The 21864-nt window shown below is 36.6% G+C and overlaps 2 protein-coding genes across 3 annotated transcripts in view; both read right to left on the reverse strand.

Moving 5' to 3' along the window:
• Nucleotides 1-1176: 1176 nt before the first annotated feature.
• Nucleotides 1177-15308, reverse strand: rit1 (Ras-like without CAAX 1). Of its 2 annotated transcripts, XM_067426028.1 has the most exons (6): nucleotides 15172-15308; nucleotides 13091-13180; nucleotides 11670-11726; nucleotides 9746-9819; nucleotides 6371-6562; nucleotides 1177-2972 (listed from the first exon to the last, which is right to left on the reverse strand). In XM_067426028.1, exons 2-6 carry the CDS (start codon nucleotides 13170-13172, stop codon nucleotides 2742-2744), a joined length of 636 nt encoding a protein of 211 aa, XP_067282129.1. In that variant the 5' UTR covers nucleotides 13173-13180; nucleotides 15172-15308; the 3' UTR covers nucleotides 1177-2741. The 2 variants fall into 2 exon arrangements, with proteins under 2 accessions (XP_067282129.1, XP_067282130.1); XM_067426029.1 differs by lacking the exons at nucleotides 13091-13180; nucleotides 15172-15308 and adding an exon at nucleotides 11984-12086.
• Nucleotides 15309-18269: 2961 nt separating this feature from the next.
• syt11a (synaptotagmin XIa) overlaps nucleotides 18270-21864 on the reverse strand; it is a 37467-nt gene continuing 33872 nt past the window's right edge. Inside the window, exon 4 of the mRNA XM_067426514.1 lies at nucleotides 18270-21775. Coding sequence (XP_067282615.1) covers nucleotides 21465-21775 — 311 coding nt within the window. The 3' untranslated portion in view covers nucleotides 18270-21464. The remainder of the gene's footprint in view (nucleotides 21776-21864) is intronic.

The raw sequence follows: 21864 nt of genomic DNA on the forward strand, positions 1-21864 counted from the left end.
TTCGTTAGAAACAAAACAAAAAATATGCAAGTGTAAGGATTTGAGTGAGTTTGACAAGGGCCAAATTGTGATAGCTAGACCAGTGGTTTTCAGTTCTGTCCTGGGGGCACCCCAGGCCTGCACATTTTGTGTGTCTCCTTCATTTATTATCACAACTGATTCAACTCGGCTCATTAGTAGACTGCAATAACTAAATTAGGTGTGTCTGATAAGGGAGACATACAAAATGTGCAGGGCTGGGTTGCTCCAGGACAGGTTTGAAAACCACTGGGATAGATGACGGGGTCAGAACATCTCCAAAACTGCAGCTCTTGTGGGTGTTCCTGGTCTGCAGTGGTCTTTATCTATCAAAAGTGGTCTAAAAAGGAACAGTGGTGAACCGGCAACAGGGTCATAGGTGGCCAAGGCTCATTGATGCATGTGGGGAGTAAAGGCTGGCCCGTGTGGTTCTGATATAAATGTGTCAAAATATACAGTGCATCGAAGTTTGTTGGATATGCTGCATAGCCACAGACTAGTCAGGGTGCCCATGCTGACCTCTGTCCACCACCAAAAGCCGCAAATGTGGGCACATGAGCATCATAATTTGACCACGGAGCAATGGAAGAAGCTGGCCTGATCTGATGAATCACGTTCTATTACATCACCTGGATGGCCGGGTGTGGGTGCGTCACTTGAAACGTACCATCTCATGGAAGCGGTATTCCCTGGTGACTGTGGCCTCTTTTAGCAGGTTAATTCACCCTGCCACAAAGCAAAAATGGTTTAGCAATAATTTGAGGAGAACAAGTTTGAGGTGTTGCCTTAATTGGCCTCCAAATTCCCCAGATCTCAATCCAATCTAGCATCTTTGGAATGTGCTGAACAAACAAGTCAGATCCATGGGGGCCCCACCTCAAAACTGATGCTAACATCTTGGTGCCAGCCAGATACCACAGCATCGGTGTATAAACACACACACATGCATGTATTTGTTTAAGATTTTTTTTTAATATATATTTATAATATTAATTATATAAATATACATGCAAATATAGACTATAGTAATATCTTAAATATACATGTATATTTTAAATAATAATTATACACAGTACACATGTATTATGTAAACCTTTATTTTGGATGTGATTAATCGATTTGACAGCACTAATTAATATCAATAATAAGACTATTCAATAGATTGGTAAAGTGAATTTTATTTGAGTCTCAGATGACAATAAATAAAGTAAAATATAGTAAACCCATTCTGGTTAAAAATAAAAAATAAAATCTAATAATCACAAGAAAAATAATGACATGAATTTGCATGAAATGCCTAAATGAACAGACATACCATTCAAAGTTAATGCGTAGTAAGTGCACAGTATGTGTACAAGGAAATCTAGATCAGTATTCACCTTCCTAAGCCACATTAAGGTGTTTAATTTCTGACATTGACTACAGAAACCACTGAAATAAAAATTACCCTGTGTAAAAATGAAACAATTTTGCTTTCCATCGTAATCAAGTTGGCAAGTCATTTAATGTGCTTAAAGGTGGACCTGAATATTGCTCAGCAAGATTTCACAAAGTCATTCATACAGTGTATTTCGCAGTTATTTCATACAGCTCATTTTCCATCAAACGCAGCCTAATAGACTGAATTCACGAAACCTTCAAGAACATGTCCAAGTCATATTTCAGATAATAAATTAGATTTTGATTCAAGAATATTATGGCTTTTTAGGAGCATTTTTGCATTGTGGCATTATTTTCATGACAACAAAGCAAATCCACCCTTAAATTTGCATAACTCTAATGAAACATTTTTTTTTAAATAATAATAATTCTCATTACTGTAATATAAAAAAATACATATTTAAATGCAGTAATGAGAATCTCCATTGATAATGAGAATTATAAACTCAAAAGTAAAACATCCTGCACATTATGTTAATGAGAATTCGGAGAGGGGAAATGTGATGCCAATTCTTATTTATATACTGTATAATTGTTGGGGTGAAATGTGACCCGGACATGATATTGTGATCTGTAGTTTTTTATAAGAGGCTTGTTGAAAAGAAGAGTTGCAAATCAAGCCCTCATGTTCATTTTAAAACTACAGCATGGTTTTTAAATACATCTAACAAAACTACAGTCATGTTAAAGGAATGGTTTACAGTACTCATTAAACTGGCAGATTAATATTTCTACCATAAACCCTTGCCTATTTACCCACCTTTGCACACACTTTGCTCTTTCTTTCTACTCTGCTCAACATGCTCTCTTAAACTCATCTGACCTTCATATTTTCCTGCAAGCAAATCTCTGATGTGTGCCTGACATGACCTTACCTCTTCTCACTTCAGTCTTTTCAAAACACATATAGCAAATCCTTCGATGTTTCCTACATTCCCATCGGTTAAAAAGAGGTACAGCATCCCCCCTGACATTCACTTTCACAAAAATGTAATGCTGTCCAAAAAAGAAAATAATAACTACTGTCAAGTTTAATATTTCTTTCTCAATCTCTAATATCAGTAAATCATCCCATGTCCCACATGGCAAGGGAGTGTGTCCTGCACAGTAAGGGTTGTAGTCTAACTGAAATGATTGGAAGTGCATCATTGCAAACAATCAAATATGAACTATAAATACAGTTCCCAAACCATCTGAGAGAGGTGGGACTAATACAGCTTTAGGTGAGAGAACCGTCATCTGGAAGGCCACAGTATCCCAACATGCCCTTCTCTGTGGCTCTCTCAGTGATCTGACTGCTGTTTCTTATGGAAGGGGGCTTTGAGGCGACTCCAGAAAGAATGGCTGCGTCGGGTTTTCCTCTCGCTTCCCCGCACCATCTCGGCCTCACGCTGGCGGATCTGACGCACCAGTGCGGCAAACACCTCGTCGATGTAATAACGGTATGCTGCTGAGGTCTCAAAAAAGGGGCACTGGAACTCTCTCGCCAGCTGTTTGCCCTCCTCGACAGACACCTGAAAGTGTAAGGATAAAATAAATAAATATGAAGAACAATAGTAAATATACACCGATCAGGCATAAAATAATGACCGGTGAAGTGAATAACACTGAATAGCTCTTCATCACGCCACCTGTTAGTGGGTGGGATATATTAGGCAGCAAGTAAACATTTTGTCCTTAAAGTTGATGTGTTAGAAGCAGGAAAAATAGGCAAAATGAGAGGGCATTTGACAAGGGCCAAATTGTGACTGGGTCAGAGCATCTTCAAAACTGCAGCTCTTGTGGGGTTTTCCTGATCTGCGGAGGTGAGTATCTATCAAAAGTAGTCCAAGGAAAAGTGGTGAACCAGCGGCCAAGGCTCATTGATGCACGTGGAGAGCAAAGGCTGGCCTGTGTGGTCCTATCAAACAGACGAGCTACTGTAGCTCAAATTGCTCAAGGAGTTAATGCTGGTTCTGATAGAAAGGTGTCAGAATACACAATGCATCGTAGTTTGTTGCAAATGAAGCTGCATAGCTGCAGACCAGTCAGGGTGCCCATGCTGACCCCTGCCCACCGCCGAAAGCGCCAACAGTGGGCATGTGAGCATCAGAACTGGATGAAGGTGGCTTGGTCTGATCATTTTCTTTTACATCATGTGGATGTCCAGGTGGTTGTGTGTCTCTTACCTGGCACCAGACGAATACATGGCACCAGGATAGCTTATGGGAAGAAGGCAAGCAGGTGGAGGCAGTGTGATGCTTTGGGCAATGTTCTGCTGGGAAACCTTGGGTCATGCCATCCATGTGGATGTTACTTTAACACATAACACCTACCTAAGCACTGTTGCAGACCATATACACTATTTCATGAAAACAGTATTCCCTGGTGGCTGTGGCTTCTTTCGCCAGGATAATGTGCCCTGCCACAAAGCAAAAATGGTTTGACCATGGAGAGGCCATGGGCTCGCAACTTACAGGACTTAAAGGATCTGCTGCTAATATCTTGGTGCCAGATACCACAGAACACCTTCAGGGGTCTAGTGGAGTCCATGCCTCGATGGCTCAGGGCTGTTTTGGCAGCAAAAACGGGACTAACATATGATATACAGTCATAATGTTATGCCTGACCAGTGTATATAAACTACTGTTCAAAAGTTTGTTCAAAAAGTCGGAAACACTTTATTTTAAGGTTCAGTTATTAACTATTAACTAGTTGCTTAATCAGCATGCATATTGCTAGGATATTGTCTGTTTATTAGTAATTATAAAGCACATATTAATGCCTTATTCTGCATTACCTACATCCCTTAATCCTACCCAATACCTAAACTTAAATGCTACAAAAACTACCTTACTAACTATTAATAAGCAGTAAATTAGGAGTTTATTGAGGCAAATGTTGTAGTTTATAGTAAATATGTGTTCCCCATACTAAAGTGTTACCAAAAAGTCTCTTTTGCTCACCAAGACTGCATTTATTTGATTTAAAAAAAGTAAAACAGTAATATTATAATACAACGGTAATTAAATTTTTATGTAAAACAACTGTATTTTAAATATATCTCTGTTTTATATTTATAATATATTTTAAAATGTAATTTATTCTTATGATGGTAAAGATGAATTTTCACCAGCCATTAAATCCATCTAATTATGCTAATTTAGTGCTCAAGAAACATATTTTATTAATTTCAACGTTGAAAACAGATTCATGTTTTTGAATAAACTTTTTTTGGTATATTTTTTGAGAACTAAAACAGCATTTATTAATCTGGGTTAAAGTTCATTTTCACAACCACTATCTATCACCCGCACAGGAGCGCCCTCACAACCACTAACACTCTAGAATTGTGGTGGCGATTCTAGAACTGGTTGAGCAGTGGTTTATCAGATAAGTTACAGTAAGAATGTAAGAATATGTCCAGGGCTGTAAAAAGCTAAAAAATATAGTACTTTGTAACTGTATGAAAAGACTGAGATATACTTCAAATTCATGGGTCACCATTTAGATTAGGGCCCGATTCTCACTATTAACTATGACTTTTGCCTCAATAAACTTCTAATTACTAATAGTTAGTAAGGTAATTGTTAAATTAAGGTATTGGGTAGGATTAAGGATATGGTCATGCGGAATAAGGCATTAATATGTGCTTTATACGTACTAACAAACAGCCATATCCTACTAATATGTATACTAATAAGCAACTAGTTAATAGTGAGAATTAGACACTAAACTAAAGTGTTACTAAATCAATCAGCCAACAGCGACTCTTTAGAAGTTACCGTCTTTCACAAGAGAGATGGGAGAAACTGTCTGGCTTGTATGAAAGAGTGAAGAACGCATGGTATCTTGTCTACAGCTTGCCCAAAGGCATGTGAAGACCAGGAAGATTATGTGTTCTTCTCAGACAGCACAATGCTAGACTATGTTTGGCACAGATCACAATGAAACATCATCATCCCTACAGTGAAGCATGGAGGTGGCAGCATTTTGAATTAGGGATTCTTCCCTCTGGCAGGGAATGGAGACATTATAAAGACAGAAGAAGCATGGATAGAGCTGAGAACAGGAAAAAATGACCTTCAGGGCATTGACTTTGAAAGATGACTTAAATTTAAAAAGATTAAAGTCCTAGGCAAAATAAAATAATCCAATACTAAGCAGTGGCACTAGTGGAACGGTTTAAATTGCTCCTCATAAATGGTAGCCTTCCAGCTGTCCCTCTTGTTTTTTTGCAATGAGTTGCATTATACCACTTCCGACTCCATCATTCTGAAGTCAATAAGTTTTTTAATGTTTTTTTTGTTAAATGCCTGAACAGATGAACTCATTCACTCGCTAGTCTATATGTTAGTTAGCTTATGTACTGCAATAATGCAAAAGCCAATGGAAAAAACCCTATTGGTTTTTGTAGAGTAACCCAGGGGAACTTACAGGTTAGCCTATGAAAATATGTCATTACTGCAGTGCTCTATAAATGCTGCCGAAATATCTACACTTTAGATTAGGGTCCTGTCTCACTTTTCAACACTAACTATGACTCGGCAGCCATTGACTCCAATAGTGGGGGGGAACATACTATGGTAGTCAATGAATGGAGAGATCTGCTTGGTTACAATTTTTTTTTTTCAAATATCTTTGTGTTCAGCAGAAGAAATTAATAGAGTTAGTAAACTATGACAGAATTGTAATGTTTGGGTGAACTATCCCTTTAATTGTTAGTTAGGTAGTAATTCAATTTAGGTGTGTAGGATTAGGGATGTGGAATATGGTCAGGCAGAATAAGGCATTAATATGTGATTCATTAAACAGCCAATATCCTATTAATATGTGTGCTAATAAGCAACTAGTTAATAGTGGGAATTGGACCCTAATTTAAAGTGTTACCTTTATTTCTTTAGGTACAGGGGTTTCAGGTCAATTCTCTTACCTGTCTGAGATGGGTCAGGTCAGACTTGTTTCCCACAAGTACAACGGGGGTTTCAACGGTGCGTCGCACGCGGTAGATCAGCTGCTTAAAGTGCCGTGCCTCCTGGAAACTGCGGCGATCCGTGATGGAGTACGAGATGATGAAACCTTCTCCTGCTCGCATGTACTGATCACGCATCGCTGTGAACTCCGCCTGGTTTAAGACAAATACATGAGGCCTTGTTCATCCATCAATCCATGAATATGACAAACAGCAGTTAAATTATAAAAAAAATTCCAAAATTCAATCAACAGAAATCATGTTTACAGTAATCAACTATTGGGCAAATACATTACAACGAGCTTCTGGATCTCATATTAACATTGTAAACCTAGCTATATATATATATATATATATATATATATATATATATATATATATATATATATATATATATATATATATATATATATATATATATATATATATATATATATATATATATATATATATATATATTTTTTTTTTTTTTTTTTTTTTTTTTTTTATATATATATATATATATTAAATATTAAAAATTAAATATTTTATTTTTTATTTATTTTTTTGTTGACCCTTAAGACAAAATATATATTTTTTAAAAACTTAAAACAAAAGTTTGGTCATATCATATTTGATACATCAGGCTTTTATGGTTTAAATAGTATTATAAAATGAGAACATGGAGCTCATACTCAAGGAAGAAAAATATAATCATATATATGATGTTTAAATGGCCTAAAAGTAAGATGAAATTCTGAAAGCTTGTGATGTAAATCAATGAGACACTCATAATATAAATATAAATATAATTTGTCAGTTTATACCTCTCCCAATAATGTGTCTTACGTCAAATGCTTAGTTTTATCAAATCTTAGTAGTTGTTTTTATGGGGGGAAACATGAAATTAAATACAATTATGATTGAAAGACATCATATTTGATACATTATCTTAGTAAACCTAAGTTGCTTCAATCCAGTAAATGTTTATCTTGAAATATTGCTAACCATTTAAAATATTTCACAGCAAATATACATTTTTGCAATTAATTTGTAAAACTTGCTTATTGATTATACGGTAGGCTTTATTGGGTAAATTTTCCTGTACAAATTACACATTAGAGTGGCTATTTAAAAAGTCACTGTCATTACAAAGTTACTGTCATAGATGAGCATCTGGTTATATGTTATCGATGTAATTCCTGTGGGATTTTCTTTAAAAAGTCAGTCTTTTTGTCACGATTCACCAGTGAGAGTGCCCCTGATTACCACCAGAGGGCTCTTCACCCCAGACTGTCACTCCATCAAGGACTACATTACCCATAATCATTTGCCCAGACTCACTCATTGTTTAAACCTGTGTCTCATTTACCTAATTTCCTCCCCCTATATAAACCCATATATCACTCAAGTCGTGTAAAGTGTAATACTGCATTTCTGAGCATTCGCCCATGTTTCTTGGCCTTAGATAATGTGCCTGTTCTGTGGATTACCCTTTTGCTTGTTTCTCCTGCCTTGTTTGGGGGTTTGGACTGCTTGCCTGTGTATGACCTTATATCTGTGTTTTGACTATGATTGTGGATTACCCTTTCAATAAAGCTGCGTTTGGATCCTCAACCTTTTAAGTCTCGGAGCAGTATGTTACCTTGTACCTTGTATTCTTGTACGTATCATGCAAAATAATGGAATTCCTCGGATGTAACAAAGTGGCAGTACTCCCAAGGGTTAAAAAGTGAGGGTACACTATACTATAGATTAAACTAGAAGTGTGAACTTCGAGCACTGATGACAGGAGTTGAAAGATTATAGAACTTTCCAGAGGTTATTAGGCATCTTTACATAAATTAGTCTCATGCTGGCGCTGCCACATAATCTCAAATCTAAAGACCTGTTCACACCAAGAACAATAACTATAAAGATAAATATTAGCGTTCACACCAGCGGACGCTATTGTTCTGCTGTGTGCTTGTCTCCTTCTTTAAAGGTTTAGTTTACCCAAAAATGAAAATTCTGTCATTAGTTACTCTCCCTCATGCCTTTTCGGACCCGTAGGACCTCCGTTCATCTATGGAACACAAATGAAGATATTTTTGTTGAAATCCGACAGCTCAGACAGGCCTTCATTAACACCAATGTCATTTCCTCTCTCAAGACCCATAAAAGGCACTAAAGACATTGTTACAAAGCTAATCTCACTACAGTGGCTTAAAAATAATTTTATGAAACGAGAATAGTTTTTGTGCGTAAAAAAACAAAACGACTTATATCGTGATGGGCCGATTTCAAAACAAAGATTCGAACTGTTATGAATCAGCTTATTGATTCAGGTTTCGGATCGCCTTATGTAATTGATACGCTGATTCGTAACGGTTCAAAGCTTTTTTTTTTTTAATCGGCTCATCATATAAGTCGTCATTTAGTTATTTTGCACACAAAAACTATTCTTGTGAGATGGGATTTGTAATGACGTCTTTAGTGCCTTTTATGGGCCTTGAGAAAGGAAATGACATTTGTGTCAATGAAGGATTTCAACAAAAATATCTTCATTTGTGTTCCGAAGATGAACGGAGGTCTTACGGATGTCGAACGACATTAAGGTAAGTAATTAATTACAGAATTTTCATTTTTGGGTGAACTAACCCTTTAAATGCTTGATCATGTTACAGCAGGATGGATTCTGATTGGCTGTCAATGTTTTTATCGTTCATCAGCAGGATAAAATTGTAATTTTGATTATATTGTTTTTCTGTGCCGTTATTGTTATAGCTGTGGTGTGAAATCTGCCATTCTTTAATATAGAGAGATTTTTAGAACTATATATAGTTATCAACAAGTCTTGTGTTTATACTTACATTTTATTACTTTATTTTAATAGTGCATTCCTGTAAACAAGATTTTTGTTTACTTTTAAAAACCAAGTGATTAGTATAGGTCAAGATTTCTGCTGTAAACGACATTATGCCATAGATGCATTATGCAATATTCCTTGAATGTTTCAATAAAGTTAGCAAATGAATCATAAACTCCAGATTATCATACTATAGGCATATTTTCATTAAACTCGTGATCAGATGACTAATGTATTTTATAACAGTGCTGAGTGATCCAATGAGGCAAAAATGCCTGTGCGTGTTTGTCTTGTGAAGTGATGACTGCACAGATGAAGACAGAAAAAGGGAAGTGAGACATATTGTTGAAGGAGAATGACCTTCTTATAGTCTGCAAAATAGAGTGTTAAGTTGACTTGACTTGACTTCACTACACTTTACAACAGAGGCTCTTGCACTTCACTGTCTGTCTGATTCTGTCTTTTGTTTTAAATGTGTTCGTCTTTATCACAGCACCCCTCCGGCCTACCTGTCCTGCTGTATCCAAGATGTCCAGGTTGGCTGGCTCATCGTCAATGCGAATCTGTGTTTTATAGGCATCCTCTAAGAACAGTGAAAACACATGCATGAAAATAATACAATGGTTGATAAGAGAATGCAACAACATTACCAGCTCAACTTACACCCCCAAATGGGAAAGGACATTTGTAATGGGTGCTTTAGTAAAGACAGACGATTCACTACTGTTCAAAAGTCTGGGGTCAGTAATATAGATAAATACCTGTAGGGCTGTCAACCCATGCGATTAATTTAAAATCTTTAACACTTTCAAATAATTTTATGCAAATAATAAATTACTGAAGCACATAAAATTGTGACAATAACACGTTTACATTATCTTTGAACTCGGGAGTTTCTGAGCAGCTACAATGGCACTGTAAACCTGTTAGGAGGAAGTTTCTATTATTATTATTATTCTAGTATTCTATTATTATTTTGATTCTCTGTTAAGCTGCTAAACTCTTAAAAATACAGTTTTAAGTCCAATGATCCAGTAAGCAAATTTATTTAAACAATCAATCTAAAACACAAAGCGATAGATACTATTAGATACTTATTTCAAAACGTTAAAAAATCTTACCGACCCCAAAACCTTGAACAGTGTATGAGACAAAGACAGCAGCTGACAGCCTCAAGAAAAATTTATCAATTTGAAAACAGATTAAACGTAGCAAAAAAACAAAAATATGGCTTGTAAAAATAACTTTTTCACTAGCAAAAAATGAAAGTATTACAACATTTAAAAATATATATATATATATATATATATATATATTGCAGTTGTCTCCAATTTTATATATACATAAAATCCATGTCTTTATGGGCCTTGCTTTGTGCACTGGTGCGCAGTCATGTTGGAACAAGAAGGGACTATCCCCAAACTGTTCCCACAAAGTTAGGAGCATAAAATTGTCCAAAACGTCTTGCTATGCTGAAGAATTGAGAGTCCCTTTCACTGTTACTAAGGGGCTAAGCCCAACCCCTGAAAAACAACCCCACACCATCATAATCTCCCCTCTACCAGACTTTACACTTGGCACAATGCATTCAGGCAAGTACCGTTCTCCTGGCAAAGCCGAACCCAGACTCGTCCATCGGATTGCCAGACAGAGAAGCGTAATTCTCTAAAATCCAGTGGTGATGTGCTTTACACAACTGCGTTCGATGCTTTGATGTAAACTTGGTGATGCAAGGCTTGGATGCAGACGCTCGGCCATGGAAATACATCCACGAATCTCTCTATGCACTTCTTGAGCTAATGTGAAGGCCACACAAAGTTTGGAGGTCTGTAGCCATTGACTCAGCAATAAGTTGGCGACTTCTGTGCACTGTGCGCCTCAGCATGCGCTGACCCTGCTCTGTGATTTTGCATGGCCTACAACTTTGTGGCTAAGTTGCTGTTGTTCCCAATTGCTTCCACTTTGTTATAATATCACTAACAGTTGACCGTGGAATGTTTAGTAGTGAGGAGATTTCACGAATGGACTTATTGCACAGGTGGCAACCTATCACAGTACCACATCTGAATTTACTGAGCTCTTGACAAAAACCCATTATTTCACAAATGTTTGTAAAAGCAGTCTGCATGCCTAGGTGCTTGATTTTATATATCTGTGTAACCATGGAAGTGATTGGAAAACCTGAATTCCATGATTTGGAGAGGTGTACCAGTACATTTGGCAATATAGTGTATATATAGTATATAAACACAAACTTTTATGTTGGATGCGATTAATCGTGATTAATCAGTTTGACAGAACTAATATATATAATTCTTTCTGAAAATTCTTTGCTCATTTAAACCAGTGGGATCACACAAAAATTACACAAAATCAATCTGAAATGTAAAAATAATGAGTTAAAGTAAGAGGGCATGTTAGTTATTTCCTCACCGATAGTAGGGTCATGATCCTCTGGGAATCTGTGACTTATAAACTGCATGATGATGGCTACAAGACAAAGAGAAAGAGACAAACAGAGCTTACATAATTGTGGTATCATAAAATTCAATGAGAGGAGTGTAAACATCTCCCCGTTCTCCCTCATGCGGAGCAAACACACCCTGCTGTCGGCATGTATTTGCTCTGTATGCGCTCTCTGCTCTGTTCCCATGGAGACAGCGATATAAAGAGAGAATATCCGTCACCCTAAAGAACCTTCTGCAGTGCACTCTCAAACAATGAAAGCAAAGCTCATGCATCCTCACCAGGTGACCTCCACTCATCTCCTAGGCAACAGACTCCTGGAGGGGAAGGAAGTTGCTAGGCACCTGCGCCTTCATAACGACCAGACTGAAGCACTGAGCCAACACCCACACTTTTATTGTCTGCCTGCATCGGACTGTATGTCTACGACTGTAAACCAGCCCACTGTCTGACCACAATAATGGGCTGCAGTGAAAGAGAACGGACGAAAATAACCCAATGAAAGAGCATGAAGAAATAGGCACAAGGGTCAGCTGCACAAAAACATTTCACGTCAAATTCAAAAAGATCTTTTGTTCATAATTTCCATTATTCTAAATTATGATCATATTAAATTGCCAGTACTGTTATACAGTATATAGACAATTATTAGCAAGCCACTCAAAGGTTGACTGTGTGAAAAATGTGATGTCAATAGACCACAATTGACAGTACACCACAGATGCCCAAACTTTTGTCAAGAAGAACAGTATGGTGGTTATCCACAACCAAATTCTATATTCTGTGAAACAGGCTGCATCGCTTCCGGTTCAGGTCTTTTATACGTGCTTTGTTAAATATAGAGCTGTTGTATATATATATAGGCTATTTCTAGAGGTTCAAGCTCTAGAAATAGCCTACTACATTTTACTACTACCTACTACGTAACAGGTAGGTCTGTTTTAATTGTTCATTTGTGTCTTTGTTCTATTGCAGTTTGTTTTCTTTGCTCCTTATCTTTATCACAGTTTACTTGTCTTCAGGAAGCTTGAGAGTTTTTAGGCTCTTATTAGTTTAAATTATAAAGTAACAAATAACTTATAGCTAAAATAACTAACTATATATATAGTTATCGTGAAATAAAATGACTTATATCGTGATTTTGGTCATATCGACCACTCCTAAAAGAAAGAAAGAAAGAAAGAAAGAAAGAAAGAAAGAAAGAAAGAAAGAAAGAAAGAAAGAAAGAAAGAAAGAAAGAAAGAAAGAAAGAAAGAAAGAAAGAAAGAAAGAAAGAAAGAAAGAAAGAAAGAAAGAAAGAATACATAAAGAAAAAGTTATTATCAACAACAGAGACAGAAACAGCGAGAGAAAGAGAGAAGAGAGAGGGAGAGAACTGCAATACTTACCACTTTTCCCCACACCACCCTCTCCTAACATCACCAACTTGTACTCGCGGGAGTGACCCCCTGTGCTCCGTGAGGACTCCATCCAAATAACTGAAACACACAGCACACAAAACAAACCAAAAATCTTGTTTAAAATAGATTGAAAAACTTTTAATTTCAAGGTTTAAGTGTAAAGCATGCTTGACAGACAGACAGACAGACAGACAGACAGACAGACAGACAGACAGACAGACAGACAGACAGACAGACAGATAGACAGATAGACAGATAGGCAGATAGACAGACAGACAGACAGACAGACAGACAGACAGACAGACAGACAGACAGACAGACAGACAGACAGACAGACAGATAGATAGATAGATAGATAGATAGATAGATAGATAGATAGATAGATAGATAGATAGATAGATAGATAGATAGATAGTGAAACACAACAATAGTGCAGCATCTAATCCCACAGCTGCACTATTGCATGAATGCAGGCCTGTAGTGTAACATAGAAAAACACTCAGAAAAAAAGCACTTGTCGAGGCTGTATTTGACACCAGAGCTTCTGTTTGATGGAGAAGAGGAAGTGAGTCATTCTGTTGAGCTATTCATGTGACAAAGCGAAGCATCCACGGGGTGGGTGTTACATTAACCACGGTCAATAATAGATTATCTGCCAGTGTACCCCTGTCTGATCCATTTTTCCATTGTCATTGACTGTTTTGCTGCATTAGTTACTTTACCCATGTGATTTCCAACTGTGGAAATAATACTAGACCTGAGTAGAATTGTTTAAGTTTTGAGCAACTCTATTTAATTGTGTTACATGCAGCTCCGTCACTCTAATTTTTAATATCCATGCTATTATTTTGTTTGTCTGAGTTTATGTGTTGCTGTTGTAGGCATAATTGATTGCCATTGTTTGTAAAAAACAAAACAAACAAACAAAAAACAGAAAATGAAAAGCGTTGAGCAGCTCATTGTGTCAATTGAATGGATTCGAAATTGTAAATTTTCAATAAATGTCTCAGCAATTTATTATCGAATAAACAATACAAGGGGCTTAAATTATCCAATCATTAAATTATGGCTGGTATTGGACATTCTGTCGCACATTGTTTACCATGGTAATCATAGTACACTTTGAGGTTCCATATAGGTTAGTATCATTATATCACTACAGTATTTACAAATACTTTATAATAGCCTATCTAATGTGTGTTGATAGAAAATTGCAAAAACACAAATATAAGAGATTTAAACTGTATTTTAAAACTGTATCAAGTGCAAATTCTGATACAAACGTTGGAAAAATATTAAACATCACAACAGAAAATAAAGCAGCTAATGTAAAATTTTGTTTGGCCTCCTGAGCTTAAAAAAAAAAAAAAGGTAAACATGCCCTGGCAACATCTTTTGCAGGCAATTTTATTGTAGCTACTAAATTACTGTGGTATGTTGGCGGAAACTATGGTTACTATACAGTACGTTTGAAAGGGAACTTTAATATTAAGGCCTTTTGTCACTGAGTGGCACAAATGCACTTCGAAACCACCGCGTTAAATATGTCCAATTTAAGAGGAAAACGTACACGAACACGAACAAAAGGTATTTTAAACAAGCAAAAGATGAATAGATGGTAATTATTTCATGACCGAGTTTGAAATGAACCGCACGACCGACAGAACTGGATAAACCATACTTTGTGATATTAATAGACAGAACGCATCGACAACCTTAAGTGAGTCAACCTCTGACAATGCATATATGCGTGCATATAAATAACGTCAATAGTTATATTTACAACGTTTATTTGATAAACTTTTAGTAGTCATCAAAAACGCCGCGAAAGTTGTAACACTTTTTTTCGAAGTTGATGAAGAACAGCCCACAATTCATCGATGTGAGTGAGTAAGCTTATTTACTCATGGAAGGAGTTGCAATAAAACAAACACTTGAGTCGTTAAAATAAAATAAACTAGTGAAACATAGTAGCCGCCGCCGTTACAGTCATTTTGCTTTTAAAAAGTGTGATTCTGTACATGATAAAAACTAATGTTAGAAGCCAAGTGAGTTACTTGCTGGCTTACCTGTGTCACAGGATCTCTGTCTCCATTGGGACTTTTGTATCGATGCAAATTATGTTTAAATATTTGATGTTACAAAAATCCTGCCATACAATTCTCACTGTAAACATACAAAGCCATGGACGACTGGAGCAGCTCGCAGATGGGTCCTAAAGCCCGCTGGATTACATTCAGACTATTGACAAAGTAGGCTGGCCTAATGTAAAAAGTTAAAGAATAAGATATAAATATCATAAATATATTTTCATAGATAAATCAGTTTAACCATATATATGACTTTTTTTACTGTCAGTACTCAGTACTACAAGAACTCCATTGTATGTTCATGTGAAACAGGACTGTAAAATAAAGTGCTAGCCTATATACTTTAGTGGTGCTCAAAAGGTATTTCATAAATACCTAAACCCCATGGATGTCCAAAAAACATGGTTAGTGAACAGTAACTACAGAGGCCATTTGTGTAAACACAGCCACTGTGTTAAAGATGGCATAAAACTGCTATTTTCTTTCCTTTTGTTATGTAAATATACAACTCAACGAAGCAGGGAAAAAGGCTGGGCAGGATTTGGTTTTGTCCATCAGGAACTGACTGGATTGTTGTTGTTTGTTATTGCTGTGATCTCATGATTGACAGGTTTCCCCGCCCTCACACCATCAGAGGAGAGATGATGCTGCACAGGGAAGAGGACATTATTTTGACAGAAGATTACGAGGGTACATGAATTTAATAAATAAAGATGCATGCACAGATTTATAATAAATACTCCCTCTTCTTTTTTTCTTTCTGCTGTTTCCTTCAGGGGTCGCCACAGTGAATCATCTGCCTCCATCTAGTCCTATCCTCTGTATCCTCTTCTCTCAGACTGACTACCTTCCTGTCCTCCTTCACTACATCCATAAACCTCCTCTTTAGTCTTCCTCTTGACCTCCTGCCTGGCAGCTCTAACCTCAGCATTCTTTTACTGATATATTAACTCTCCCTCCTCTCAACATGTCCAAACTATCTCAACCTGGCCTCTAACTTTGTCTCCAAAACATCTCACATGTGCTGTCCCTCTGATGTACTCATTCCTGATCCTATCCATCCTCATCACTCCCAAATAGAACCTCAACATCTTCAGCTCTGCTACCTCTAGCTCTTCCTCCTGTCTTTCCCTCAGTGCAACTGTCTCCAAACCATACAACATACCATACAACATCGCTGGTCTCACTACTGTCCTGTACACCTTTCCTTTCATTCTTGCTGGTACACTTTTATCACACAACAGACCTGACACTTTTCTCCACCCATTCCAACCTGCCTGCACACGGTTCTTCACCTCTTTTCCACACTCCCCATTGGTCTGGACTGTTGACCCTAAGTGACTTAAAATCCTGCACCTTCTTTACCTCTTCTCCCTGTAACCTCACTGTTCCACTTGCTTCCCTCTCATTCACACATGTATTCTGTCTTGCTGCGACTAACCTTTATTCTTCTTCTCTCCAGAGCAAACCTCCACCTCTCTAGGCTTTCCTCCACCTGCTCCCTGCTCTCACTACAGATCACAATGTCATCCGCAAACATTATAGTCCATGGAGATTCCTGTCTGACCTCATCTGTCAGCCAGTCCATCACCACCGCAAACAAGAAGGGGCTCAGAGCCGATCCTTGATGCAGTCCCACCTTCACCGTGAAGTCCTCTGTCTCACCTACGGCACACCTTACCACTGTCCTACTGCTCTCATACATATCCTGCACCACTCTAAAATACTTCTCTGCCACTCCAGACCTCCTCATACAATACCACAGCTCCTCTCTTGGCACTCTGTCATATGCTTTCTCTAAATCTACAAAGACACAATGCAGCTCTTTCTGACCCTCTCTGTACTTCTCCATTAACATTCTCAAAGCAAATAATGCATCTGTAGTGCTCTTCTTTGGAATGAAACCATAGTGCTGCTCACAAATGTCCACTTCTCCCCTTAGCCTTGCTTCCACTACTCTTTCCTGCAACTTCATTGTATGGCTCATCAGCTTAATACCTCTTCCACAACTCTGCACATCTCCCTTGTTCTTAAAAATACACTTAAAACCCTTCTCCATTCTTCAGGTATCCTCTCACTCTCTAAAACCTTGTTGAACAACCTAATTAAAAACTCTACTGCCATTTCTCCTAGACACTTCCATACCTCCACTGATATGTCATCAGGACCAACTGCCTTTCCTCTCTTCATCCTTTTCAAAACTCTCCTAACTTCACCCTTGCTAATACTTTCTACTTTCTGGTCAACAATATTTGCCTCTACAACTCTTCTCTCCCTGTCATTTTCCTCATTCATCAGTTCCTCAAAGTACTCCTTCCATCTTTCCATCTTTTTTATTTTTATAATAAATACTCCAATATTCAATAAAAAAAGGAATTGCCCATTTTGATTTCATGATGACTGTAAGTCATAGTCTGATCAACTAGCAGTTAACCAGTCGCTCTTACACTGTAAAAAAATATTTAAAAAATAAGTTACCTGGTTGCCTTAATTTTGAGTTCATTGAAATAAAAAATTTGAGTTAATACAATGAAAAATTTTGATTCAAATATTATTATCTTATTTTTTTAAAGAAGCATATTGGGAACATGTTTGTGTTTTATTTGTGATGGCGCAGTGAACACATGATGATTTATCACATTTCTTATGTGACAATATTTTGAGTTTCTATTTAGTAAGCCTTTTTCCTTAATTATGTCAACTCAGATTTTTAATTTCAATAAACTTAAATTATAAGGCAACCAGGTTACTTACTTTGTTTAAGTTAAACCAACAATATATTTTTTACAGTGTACTTTTCAGATTCAAATTAGACTGATCTATGTTTTTATGTAACTGACATAAAAAAATGACGTAGTTGACTAACTTGTAAGAGTACTAAAAGAAGTTTATGCAACCAACCACAGCTCTGATGTAGCTGTTATTATGGGGGGGAAATCATTTTTTTATCCATCCTATTATAATGAAACACTTACAGTAAAATGTGCACAATAAGAGGAGAGTAAGCAGCAGATTACAACTTTAAAAAATGATTTTGACAATTTATCTTTAGAGCAGAGAAAGAGAGGGAGACCTGATTTAGTGTATCAGTTTTTATTTTATTTGCACGTCCATTGTGTTAACAACTTCAACATACAGTACAAGTCAGCATTAGTGTAACATACTGTATTTAGCATAAACTCACAGCAGTATGCAGATAATTTGCCCTCAAAAGCATTACACTTCACACTTTAAGTTAGCTGTCCCTGAAGATCATGTCGTGAAATGAGCAGTATTAAGCTATAGATGTGTAAAGTACATGTTATTACACTGTACTTACATTATACAGAGACAACTTGCTTGTACTTACAAATATTGAAAAGGCCAAGTAACAACATGAATCACACTACAGTTGAGGTGAACTAACACTGTTTATCATCTAGGTCGTTTTAGGGACACCTAAAATAAAGCTGAATCACTAACTTCACTCCACCTTAACATATCAACATTTTGGCATCCAAATGGACTAATATATTTATTACAATAATTTTCTTCTCGGTTCATTTTCGTCTTTGTTCAGCTTTCAATGTATTTGTACAACACACAACAGCAAAAAAACTGTTAGGGACCAGTGGCAGAGAGAAAAAGAGGGGCAGATAGTACTCCAAAAGATGAGGTTTACACAAAAAGAAACCATTTCCATTCCAAGTAAAACAGTTAGATACAAGAAGAGCAGAAAGTGCTACTGCCCACCAGTGCATTGGAACAAACACTCATTTACAATTGGTTATATTCTTCTTTATGTAGTTATTGATATAAAACAAGCTTTTTATGCCCAAAAGATCAACAAACAAAAAAGTTTCAAGTAACACAAGGAGCTAATGGTTCAAATAAAGAAAAACACGCATGTATCATTTCACTTAGGTTGCATTGTGTAATTTGGGTTACTGTTTTTACAAAAGTGGGGTTTGCTGTCATATATAAACCACTAAAAACTGTAATATATACACCAGTTTTGAAGCAGAAATTTGAATAGTGAATGCATGCAGGGTAAAAAAACACTATAGAAGGTGGAAGAGTTCATTCTTCTATTGTAAATGTATAGCCTGGAAGTGAAATATAAAGTCTGGACTAGGATGATGGGCACATGGCTTCTTGATTTCCATGAAAATGTGATTAGAATGTAATTCATTTAGCTTAATAAACAATGGTTAATCTCATTATGTGCTCTTTAAAACTCACAATGAGTTGGACTGCAGAGAATGCTTGGGCCTAATTTACTGCTATATTAATTTCACATGTTAAATACGAAATATCTCTAATGAGCCAGTCGATATCTTTTTCCTCCTCTCACCCTGCCTCTTTCTGCCTTGCTAATTTAATATGCGCTCATTCGCACTGGAGAAAAAAAAAAGCATTTAAATCTGCCTCAGGGGCTGTGGGCACAGAATGACATAATTAGGAACACATCCACACGCACATCGCATGCCTTTAAACATAGACTCTGGGCCTGTGCGAGACTGCAGTGTGAGCTACTTTATCGCGAATAACAACACCCACTTTTCTCAAGGGGTGCAATATCCACACCACAAAATGTTGGTCCATCTACTTTGGTTAGTTTTCGACAGCTGCTGCTGACTAAGGGTTATTGGCTTATGCCAAAATCTTAACTTTGATATGGTCAGTTATTAGTCCTATCATTGTTTTTAGGTTTTTGATATACCATATACATATAGATATAGATATAGATATAGATATTCTTTTCTTTTTAAAACAAATCATAAAAATAAATACAGTACTCTATGAAAGTGCAAAAATTGGTCTGAATCTACATATATCTGCTATAATTTATAGAATTGATTACTGAATAACCTAACAGGTTACTAAAGTAATTAAGATTTTAAAGTTGGGGTGGTTAAAGATCTGGCAAAATTTTATTTCATGACCATTTATATGCCAAAATTCCAAATTTATATTTGGCGATATTAGTTTGTAGCTACTATGAGAAAGAAAGAAAAAAGAAAAAAAGTGTTACGCCCTATGATACATTATGTACATTTTGACCAAAGACATTAAGAATAAGTTGCATGGTTTTAAGAATTAAAAAAGACGTTTGATGGCAATAGAAACTGTGATGTTAGGTACACTCGAAATGTACAAATTTGCAGACAATACGCAAATATGCTAATATCTGTCACATTTGGCTTTGACTTTTATTTAATCTTTGTTTCTCACAAACTTTTTGGACCGAACCTTCCCTGATCTCTGCGTTATGGTAGCACAGGAACTAGGTCAAAAAGTCCTTTGCAGTAAAATGGAAATGTGCATAGATATGCCTAAAGAAAAGAAAAGAAATTCAGTCAATGAATAGTAGAAGTGTAATAATATAAGTGCTTTGTCATCAAGATGGAGAAATTAACAATGAAGTATAAGTAAAGCTACAAATAAATAAAGCAGCTACAGCATGGAGACAGTGTAGACTGGCTTTAGTGTATGGAACATTAAAGAACTTTTTAATCCTGAGCTGATGATCACTAATTTTCATTGGTGGTTTGGCTGAAAACTCTGCCTTAAAACCAGGTATTTTTAACTATATTTAGATGTGATATTTAGTTTTAATTTATTTGTTTTTTTGCAGGGAATTTACATCTCAATTTCAGCGTCATCAAAAGACTAAGCATCAATAAAAACTGGATATGAATAGCTATATTTCTATCTTGCCTTCTGTGGTAAATATTAGCATGTTAGCAAAAATGTTCATGATACGTCCAGTTTATATCACCATTCATCTGTATTAACTATGAAAAATTCGCCCCATTATTATCCTAAAAAGTGGGCCTGAAGCTCACTTTTTCTTACAGCCCTCTTTTATCCTAAATATAAAAGTGTCTCATTATCTCTAGCATGCAGCTAATTGAAATTATTGTATGTATTTTGTGACTATGCCAGTATACTGGTGAAGGGATACTGTGGTATAACTCTCATACAGGTATAGTTCAGAGCCATAATTTACTTTTTCTTTCTTTTTTCTTGTTTTTGTTTTTGTTTTTTTTGTTTTTGTTTTTGTTTTTTTGCTATGACGAATGAGACTTTTTTGCTATTAGTTCATTAGAGAATTTTCCAAGTGGTTCCGTTAGACTTCTCCTGGTCCTTTGAACGTCACACATACTCATCCACTCATACAAACTGTATTGGGAAAAAAGGAGATTGTTAAATGGGCTTCTTTCTATAGAGGGGCTGACTGGAAGGAAGTTGTATAATACACTTTGCTTTCCCCATGTTTTAGCCAGACACTAGTACTCTGTAAGGTTATGCCACTTGGCAATCTGCCGCCTTGGGTTGTCACAGACTTCCCTCCAGTGAGTCACCCCTGATGGAATAGGGCTCTGACCACCCAGAACCAGGCGACCAACAACCTCATTCTTCGTGGTGCGGTCAAAATCAATGACCAGGAACTCCACAGAGATGTCCGGCATTAGCTCAGCGGGAACATCGTAGATAAAGGATTCATTGAAAACAGGATTGAGTGTGCATTTCTTGACGTGCGTCTTCTTCTTGGCTATGCGCTTGCGGCCGTAGAAGACGTTTACTTTAACATAAGGGTCTGTAGGTAGAGAAGAGAAATAATGATGTGAGAGGTTAGATGGTGATATGTGTTTGGCATCATAAATAGAATTATTTGAATATCTTCAA

Source organism: Pseudorasbora parva, chromosome 19 (genome assembly GCF_024679245.1).
Source record: "Pseudorasbora parva isolate DD20220531a chromosome 19, ASM2467924v1, whole genome shotgun sequence".
In the NCBI taxonomy this organism is placed as follows: Eukaryota; Metazoa; Chordata; class Actinopteri; order Cypriniformes; family Gobionidae; genus Pseudorasbora; species Pseudorasbora parva.

Bases quoted from the DNA above. Each gene is read 5' to 3' on its own strand.
- rit1 (XM_067426028.1), bottom strand. From the start codon at position 13,172: ATGGAGTCCTCACGGAGCACAGGGGGTCACTCCCGCGAGTACAAGTTG. The intron at 11,727-13,090 runs GTAAGTATTGCA...TTTGTCTTGTAG, and splicing joins GGGTGGTGTGGGGAAAAGTG to CCATCATCATGCAGTTTATA. The intron at 6,563-9,745 runs GTAGGCCGGAGG...GTCTTAAACCAG, and splicing joins TCTTGGATACAGCAGGACAG to GCGGAGTTCACAGCGATGCG.